Source organism: Macrobrachium rosenbergii, chromosome 4 (genome assembly GCF_040412425.1).
Source record: "Macrobrachium rosenbergii isolate ZJJX-2024 chromosome 4, ASM4041242v1, whole genome shotgun sequence".
In the NCBI taxonomy this organism is placed as follows: domain Eukaryota; kingdom Metazoa; phylum Arthropoda; class Malacostraca; order Decapoda; family Palaemonidae; genus Macrobrachium; species Macrobrachium rosenbergii.
The window spans coordinates 34445525-34455242 of NC_089744.1; the positions used below are offsets into that span (position 1 = coordinate 34445525).

The 9718-nt window shown below is 41.0% G+C and overlaps 1 protein-coding gene across 6 annotated transcripts in view; it reads left to right on the top strand.

Annotated features, from left to right (window-relative positions):
• The window catches only part of LOC136832658 (peroxisomal sarcosine oxidase-like), a 40272-nt gene that overhangs the window by 16568 nt on the left and 13986 nt on the right, over positions 1–9718 (top strand). For 4 of the 6 annotated variants that reach the window (XM_067093942.1, XM_067093990.1, XM_067093960.1 and 1 more), the window contains exons 3-5: positions 5618–5769; positions 7102–7239; positions 7817–7901. In XM_067093942.1, coding sequence (XP_066950043.1) covers positions 5618–5769; positions 7102–7239; positions 7817–7901 — 375 coding nt within the window. The remainder of the gene's footprint in view (positions 1–5617; positions 5770–7101; positions 7240–7816; positions 7902–9718) is intronic. The other 2 variants (XM_067093970.1, XM_067093980.1) reach the window with 1 other exon arrangement.

Genomic DNA, 9718 nt, shown 5'->3' on the forward strand with positions numbered 1-9718 from the left:
GTAACCATTCAAGTAGCATTGCCCATAATCATATATCTCCCCCGGGAGTCTTCTGTAATACAATGGAACAAAGGCTGTTTTGCGAAGGCGTGAAACAATATAATGCAGTGTAGTGATAATGACTAGAGTTCAACACGAATAACATGCAACACGAATAACATGGAATATAATAAAAATGAAACATAAGATTGAATCAAAACACAGCAAGGCATTCTCTGCTTGAGGACATATTTTGTTCTTGATATCATAGTCAGCATGTCATGTGGGCTTTTTGGTTTGCCGAGTTGATCTTTGGGGTGGTTGGGTCTGCTCTGAACTCAAAGGATTATTTAGCTGATGCGTGTGTGGAGAGACGCTGGGTACTGTGGGTGTAGGTGGTACCTCTATCGGCATGTCTGCAGTTAGAATAAAAATCTGTAAGAGAAGGACTGGTGACATCACAACTAAGAGTTGTTTTAGGGGTTGATGGTGTAGTTGATCTATGTTCTGTGCTCCGAGGTGTTGCTGAGGGAGTTGGGTTAGTTGATTGTCCTTGGGTGCAATGGTCTTCCTGCTCCATAGGTCGAGGCATGTGGGGCTTATGCAATCTGATGTCCTTGTAAACAGACATCCATGAAGGTGTAGGATACACTGGGATGAAGCATCGTAGGAATTTTCTGTTTCTGAGTGTACTCGTCCTGATCCATCCACATGAACTACATACTGGTCAAATTGACGGACCTCAATCATAATTCCAGTTTTTGTCCCATTTCAATGGGTGTAGACCTGTCTGGTTTTGGATACACAGTATGATCCCCTACAATCAATGCAGGTTGTCACTTCATATGTTTCTCTAACCCCTCTGCCACTTTCATGTGGCGCTGCTGCAGTGCTGCCTCACGCAGTGTCAAAGTGTCGTGCCAGGTAGCATATGGTTGGTAATGACCAGGTGGGATTGCTATGAAGTCCCAAAAAGGATGGCCAAATACACACATCGCTGGGGACAAGTAAAATGGCCCATTGGAAAGAGTCGGTTTCAAGACTTTCATCTGGTTTCGTATTGTCCATTATAAGGCATTTTACGGTTTTTTACCCCAACTTAAGTGCGACAGTTATGTGGGAAGGTCTTTCAAGTGGAAGAGGTGGTAAATTCTGGCCCCCGTCAGATGCCAGTTCATCAGGTATGCCAAATGTGATGAAGGTACAACAAAGACACTCAATTAAGCCATCTGCCCCACCATGTGCACATTCAACTATATAGGCCAGTTGGAGTATGTATCTACTACCAATAAGTAGTTGTAACATTTGTACTGAAAAAAGTCTGCACATACGCACTGGAAAGGATAGGCAGGGTTAAACAGTGGTGGCAGAGGTGCACTGGGGTTCGATGGGGCAATGTGATTTCATAGCTGGCAACATGCGTGCAAATTGCAGATTGCTGGGGTCATACGTGGCCAGAAGATGGATCAGTCGGCTCTTACTGTCATTGTTGTAATACCCTGATGTGCAGAATGTAACGAGTCCAGGACCACCTGCCTGAGCGACAGTGGGACCAGAACACGATTCTTGTAAAGGATCACTCCATCCACTGTGTGTAAGTGATCCCTAAAAGGGAAGTATTCTCAGATGGACTCTGGGATTTCCAGATAGTTGTCTGACATGCCCAAATCGATGGCTTCTACTAGGGTTTGCATGTCAGGGTCACTAGCTATAGCTAGACGAACTCGATCCCATGTAACAGACTTGAGGGCTTTCATGGAAGAGACTGTTGCAGTTTCAACTGTATCATGTATCAATATCAATATGTCTGAGTCGTGTACGGAGTCCATCCATTAACGAGGAACTGTGCTTGATGTCAAGCATACAGGATTGGACTGAGGCTATATTGTCTATAAGGAGCATCCTTTCTGGCTGGCCTGTTGGATGTCGGGAAAGACTGTCGGTTGTGCGACGTTTGACACCTGGTATGTGAACCATCTGAAATTTGTAGCGCAGTGTCTTTTCCTTCAGGTCTCTGAGGCGTGAGTTTGAGATGTTTTCAAGGGACCTGTCGCCAAATGCTTTCAGTAACAGCTTTTGGTCGACAGCAATGAGCACCTGACTACAGCCCAGTACAAAGTACAGTATCTGGCTTTATCTAGGGCATCTGCTACTGCCAATGCTTCGCCTTCGACTGGGGCATACTGTATCTTGATTCTGCACTGTGTGAGAAGCGACTGCCCACAGGTGTGATTTTCCAGCCTTCTTTACAACAGAATGGCCTTGACACAGGACAGCTGCAGTGTTTCCGTAGCAGCCAGAAGCCTAGTCCATCCTTGGACCAATCTGTTGCCAATATGTAGGTTTTTGAGGGTCAAATATCTTAACTCCCTGTTCAGTTTCACAGGGTGTTATGCTCTTCGACTCATTGAATAGGTTTTGAAGCTCATCTGTCCACTTGGATGACATGGTCGGCTTCAGAAGTTGTCGAAATGGCATCATTTTGTTGGCCATGATAAATGCACACGTAACCTGATTGACAAGTCTAAACTATGAACGAATGTCTTTAATGTTTCTTGGTTTAGGGAATCAAGTATAGCTTGAAGGAACTTTTTGCAATGCCTAACGTTGTCGGGTGTTATCTTAAAACCAGCAAATTCGACTGTATCTTCAGCAAAGGCAGATTTCTTGGGATTCAAGGTTATGCCATTTCTAACACACAAGTCAAGCCAATGGACTGCTTGAAAAAAAAACTTTTCTATATAGAATCAGACTACAAAAGTAGGTATTATTTCACTTATGGACATTAATTGCTTTCAACATAAAATATAGGTTTTTCTGTTGTATTATGATGTGATTTGAATGATTTTGAGGTTTATTTCCATCGCAAATGAATACTTATCCTTCCCGGCAAATGATATACTGTATACAATATTAATAAAATTACGACTTGTCAGAATACTGCACCCCCTCTCCATAGCTAATACGGCAAAACTGTGTTTACTGATTACAGTTTTGCCATATTAGCTATGGAGAAGGGGGGTGCAGTATTCTGACAAGTCATAATTTTATTAATTTTGTATACAGTATATCATTTGCGGGGAAGGATAAGTATTCATTTGCGATGGAAATAAACCTCAAAATCATGTAAATCACATCATAATACAACAGAAAAACCTATATTTTATGTCGAAAGCAATTAATGTCCATAAGTGAAATAATACCCAAAAGTACATCATCCACACATTTAGTTTTGTTTGGAAATTCTGCTACCAGTTCTTCGTACCTTCTCATATAACCATCACCCGATGCGATGTAGCCCTGGGGTGCTGTCTTGTGCCTGTACCACCCCCACTGGGTAATGAATGTGGTAAGAGGACAGTCTTCTTGACGAATGGGGACACTATGACATCCGCTCCAGGCATCGAATACTGTCTTCTTTCTCTGTGGGACAGAATGGGCCTGATGAAATGGTGACTGCGTGTGATGGGTTTCACGCATTGCGTGGGTGTTAAGAGCCTGAACCCATGGTTCTTAGAGGCTCACCATTCCTTTTGGCGCAATGACCATCCTGTGCCACCATGTTACAGGTTCTTTGACTGGCACAGGCTCTAAGACACAGAGGCGAACATCCTGGTCAAGTCTAGACTGAACCACCTCACCCAGTGAATGGGGACAGGTATGGGTGTGTGGTGGGCTATTGGTTCTGCATCCAAATCTACCTGAGCCTCAATGGGGGTGTGCCCATCAGGGGCAAGGGCTGATGTTTGCATGTATTGAAAGTACTTTCATATTAGTCCAACAGAAAGTTTTTCAGGCAAGGTAAATTTTCAGTGGTTCCCAGGAAATGGCACCTCCATTGGTGGGGCAGGGGGCAATTGACAGACTTGGAGGTGGGTCTTCTCCATGACAGCGTTGACCACGTATTCACCAATTATTTACAGTATTGCTAAATGTGCATAAGGCATCAAACACAGTATACTGTAGGCATTGGAGATATTGTTATTATCCTTGATATTTTTGGTTTGTCCTTACTGTGGCATACACTGTTGATGTGGTGGTTGCAGTTGCACAGATTACATACGTGCCCATACGCTGGGTAAACGGAACGCCTAATATGAGATGGGGCACTTGCACCATGACCTTCTTTCCAAAGTGCAATGTTCTTTCTTGTCCTTATGTATTTCACTTTTGTTTTTTCTGTATGTACTGCTGGCGGCTGCTGCAGCATTTGAGTCTAGCAGACTTGAAGCAGAGCATTTCCCAGCCTCCTTTGCTTCGACAAACTTGAATACCTCTGCTAAACTCATATCTTGATTAGGGTTACCGAGTAAGTCCAATTGGATCTCAGAGTCATCGAGTCCCTTAGTAAGAACATCACAAAGGATGGCATCTGTATAGTTCACATCAGTGTTACAGTTCTTGTTGCATGTTCGCTAAATTTACTCTGGCAACTATTTGGTTTTCTTCCCTAACAGCCAGTGTTTTTATGGCTGTATGCATTTCATCAGGTGTTTTTTCAGTAAGTTTGTTTCCAGATGAGCATGTAAGGTCTTTTCTAAGGGGTTCATCACAACATTCGAGGAGCTGTATGACTTTTTCTGCCTTCCAGTTTTGTTGCGGTGACATATTCATTCCATCTTGACTAGAAGTATGCCCAATCCTCACCTGTACCTACCAGTAAGATGGTTGGCTGTTTTACTTTCTCAACTTTAGCGGATGTTCCCGATGTATGAATCATCAAATGGACAGTGATGAGTGCAGCGACAATGGCAGCATCCAGGTCATCAGTTTCGTAAATACAGCTGGGGATCTGGCACTTAACAATTGGCATCTTTGGAGTATAAATACTGCGTTCATATAAGAACTTGATCTGTTTGCTTGGCTCTTTATTGAGAACAGTAATGAACGCAGTCTGAAAGTACGCAAATGAGAGGTGTTCAAATAACTGCTAATATAAGTATGCATTAAAGATATGAAATAACTCGACATTGTTACTGAGTAGATAATAAATGTAGTCGCATAATATATACAAGTTTCTGTGTCAGTATTAATTACTTATAGTGATAATATACTTTAAACAGGTATGTGATAAAATTGCCAATGCCTAGGTTACAAATAGAATTTTCTTAATAAGGGAACTAACTCCACAACGTAGTTATCAGTAACCATTCAAGTAGCATTGCCCGTAATCATATAATATGAAACATTTAACCATAAGTTTCAGGCTCTTAACCTTGTTTGCCCTATAACTTCCCCCAGAGTTATTTCTCAGACTATTAAATTTTATCTTCATTTCTGTCATCCTCACTTCAACAGCAGCATGATATAAAAGTTCACTGTTTCTACATGATATAGATGTAGGCATAGTTTTGCTTTTGTTATTTTGAAATACGTAAATCGAAGTGATTAGAACTTCATTTGAGAGTTATGAGCCCCCTATTGTCAGAAGGTTCCTAGGTTTATTCACAATAATTCTTATTTTCTAGTTAATGAGAACTGCTCCTTAGTACTACCAACCAGATGGTGTCAATGTAATTAATAATATTACAGTATCTCTATAATGAATGGCGTCAGCAAGGAAATGAATAATGATTAAATGCTAACAAAAGTGAGAGTTGTTTCCTACTCTGAATTACTTATGAACCTTTATTTCCAGTTTCCTTTGCCCCATACCCGTGGTTCCAGTGGAGGTCACTCCAGAATCACCCGGCAGGCTAACTACGGATCCCCAGCTTTGACTCCAATCATGTTGGACTCCAACAAAGAATGGCATCGTATCGCAGAACAAGCAGGCATTGACCTTCTCCGGTAAGGTTATTCATTGTCTCTTTTCATTCCAAAATAACCCCCTTATCAGTTGGAAACATGGTTTTCACTTTTGTTGCTACCTGTATGGGGGTAGTGCCATCAGTGCCAGTTTCACCTCACGCGGTGCACTATAGGCATTACTTAAGGTTCTTTGCAGCGTCCCTTCGGCCACTAGCTTCAACCCCTTTCATTCCTTGTACTGTACCTCCGTTTTTATTCTCTTCTTCCATCTTATTTTCCTCCCTCTCCTAACAGTTGTTGCATAGTGCAACTGCGAGGTTTTCCTCCTGTTACACCTTTCAGACCTTATCTACTCAATTTCTTTTTCAGTGTTCAGCAACTTGATAGTTCCTAGTTCTTGGCCTTTGGCCTAACCAATTCCAATTCCAACTTTTGTTGCTATAATCGACTGTTTGAGAGATTTGCTATTTTCATGTACTGGGTTCATAGTGTTAGGAGATGGTTTGGTCATGTGGAGATGATAAATAGTTTATAGCAAAGAAGTGGTTAAGATTGAAATCAAAGTGTTAGCATGACAGAGTAGAAAAGATGCTGGAACTGAATGAGCTTAATACCCATGTGGGGAAAGAAAAGATGCTGGAACTGAATGAGCTTAATATCCAGGTGGGGAAAGAAAAGATGCTGGAACTGAATGAGTTTAATATCCAGGTGGGGAAAGAAAAGATGCTGGAATTGAATGAGCTTAATATCCAGGTGGGGAAAGAAAAGATGCTGGAACTGAATGAGCTTAATATCCAGGTGGGGAAAGAAAAGATGCTGGAACTGAATGAGCTTAAAATCCAGGTGGGGAAAGAAGTGCATTTAAGACAGTGGAGATGGATCATCTGCATTTGCATATGAAGTTCATGTTCTGGAAGTCTTCTGCATGGGATTGATCTTGATTCATTTATGTGATGCATGTAGCTATGACACTTATGTTCTGTCTTTGAAGCTATATTCTAAACTGCTTGTTGTTGAAAGAAAGATGTGGTGCATTGGAAATTTAGTGGAGTGTGCAAGTAAGTGAAAGTAACGTTATCTGTTAATAAAGATTAGCGCTATTATTTTGTTATTCACTACTTTTGGACCAGACTGCTAAAGCATTAAATAGGCTATTGTTAAGGCTTTGAAACAAGGTTTCAAACCAATAAGAACATTATTCACGGGCAACGAACATTTACAAGAGGGAACCTCTAAATGGCATTTTTTGATCCTCAAAGAAGTGTACTTATTAAGGGCTTGTTGTTTTGGTGTATATTATGAATTAAGTACTAACCGATAACTCTTACTTCTGGGTTGATGATAGAACAAGTTATTGGTGTGTCATTTCAGACCTTACCCGCTGGTGTGCGTAGGTCCAGGTGACTCCGAGTCTGCTGCAGACAAGCTTTGTAAAATTGAGGAGTCCATAAAAAATTCTGGGTTCGAACCTCAGATTCTTGCAATCGAAGAGGTGAACGAAAAATACAGGTAAAGGGAAACTGTTTCATTTTATTTTGTAAATTCATTTTGAGTATGATATCAGTGCTGAACATTGTAATATTCACTTTCGTATTACAGTTTCATTTAGCTAAGTTTTCCGTAGCACCTCATGAAGAATTTAGATTTAGTTGCAAGTTTTCTTCAGTTAGGGATGTTGGTTTTGTGAGTGTCTCCTTCTCAAGTGAAATACATTGCACACTGCTCGTGTTAGCAATAGTCTCTGCTGACACAAAGCTAGTTTAATCAAACATAACACTACCATAACCAGAAAAGCCCCACCCCCAAAAAAATGTTTTATTTGTTTTTAAGAATGGAAAGTTTTTTTACCGGTGTATGTGTGAAATTCCAATGTGGCAGATATTTCATCGCTAGTGAAATTAAGTTATGGTAACTAAATGTCTTGCACTGAAAAATGCCTAATGACTGTTACTGATAGTTACAGTCTTTGTTGCTGATTATAAGTTATCTGACATTGAAATGCGAAGACAGCTATAACATCAGTAGTTCAGAATTCACTTAGAGCAGTGATGAATGCATCAGTACTAAATTTGGGCAACTTTTCCAGAACTAGTTTCCCGTCCAACTACAAAGCTGTAGTTGATCCAAGTGCCGGAGTGTTATTGGCTGACAAGTGTATACAGGCATTCAGGGTAAGATTCTGAATATAAATTTTTGATGAAATTCAGCTTTGACGTGAGTATTACTGGTTTTATATATGCAAAGACTCTCTCTCTCTCTCTCTCTCTCTCTCTCTCTCTCTCTCTCTCTCTCTCTCTCTCTCTCTCTCTCTCTCTCTCGTTAACACTGTTACTGAGGTAAGTGAATCCAAGTTCTTGCTGACTGTGGCTCTCTTGTCACTTACTGAAGCTTTATTCTTGTTGACTGAAGCTATTCTTGTTGACTGGTGTTTTGTTCTTGTTGACTGAAGCTCTGCTCTCGTTTATTGAAACGTTGTTGCTGATACCATGACACTTTCAAAGTACCGAGACGTAGATTTTATCATAAAATGGATACGGGAAAGAAGTGCTCAATCTCTTTAGAGCGCAGGCATACTGATAAAGCGGTTCTTATATTCTGAACATTGGGCTCGTGAAGATTAATCCTAGCCAGAAATAAAAGTACAAAAATGATAACGAAGTAACAAATGCAATAATGATAATTATGATTGCAACAGCTGGGGCAATAATGACAGTGTTGAGAGAAATAATAATGATGATGATGATAATTTGGGAGAAGGCCCTCAATAAGGGCAGTAGTATTGAATGCAATAATTGCTTCCACGGCATCCAGTACGTGCGTCCTATTGTATTTTAACCCGGAAGGTGTATCAGATATTCGGAGGCCTAGGAAAGATGCTCTGCTGCAGAAGGGTTATTTTCAATGGTCACCTATAGTTATGTTCGTCTTTCAGGATATGAAATGAGATCATGGATCCTGGAAGCTGTTTTTTGTGCAAGGGATCATCTCAAAAAAATTTAGTGTGTCCCCTAAATTGTGTGTCAGGTGGAGCTGCAAAGGCGTATAAAATAGTGCTATCACAACTGACTGAATTTGAAAAACTGGGAAGTCTGCCTAAAGACATTCTGTGCGAGCCGAGTGAACTTACTGTAGAGGATTGCATGTGTAATGAGGCCAGATGGCACAAGGACTGCTATGATAAAGTGTCAGTTAAGTCTCTTCAGAGAGTAAAAGCTAAAATCGTTCAGCAAACATCAGATCAATCAGAACAGCCATCATCATCAGAATCAAAAGACGCCGCTGAACCTAAGCCCAGACTTTCAGAAAGGTGTAGAACTACATCAGATGATAAAGAATGCATATTTTGTGGACAGTTAGGGAAAACTACCCTTTGCCGGGTGTCAACTATATCCCAGGATGGCAACATTAAGCTGGGAATTCATATTCTTCAGGATTATGAAATTATTGCTAGATTACCTCCTGAGGGTGATCTTACGGCAGCCGATGTAGTTTATCACTTGCAGTGCCTAACAACCTTCAACAATCAAGTGTGTAGCAAGCAACGAGAAGTACACCGCAAGTCTACAGTTCAAAGTAGAGATTCCTGGTTTCAAGCTCTTGAGGAGATGTATGGTGAAATCAGCTTGGGAGTTGCAGAGGGTAAAAAATATTTCAAGCTGAAAGACCTGAGGGAGAGACTGAATGAGGCATTGGTCAAACGTGGATATGCGGCAAGTTATGTTCGTCACACTCGACTGAAAGAGGCCATTATTGGTTGTTTTCCTGGGATTAGAGAGGAGACTGATGGAAAAAATGTGCTGTTTGTTTTTCCTGATTCTATGAAGGACATTATGAAAGCTGCAAGCACTGGCACTGCAGAAAGCGATTCTTGGATCCTAGCTAAAGCTGCAGCTATTATTCGCAAAGAGATTGAAGATGGACCTTTGTGGAATTTCAGTGGGGAGTTTGAAGACAACTGCCAAGAGAAGACCATTCCTCCAGCTTTGAC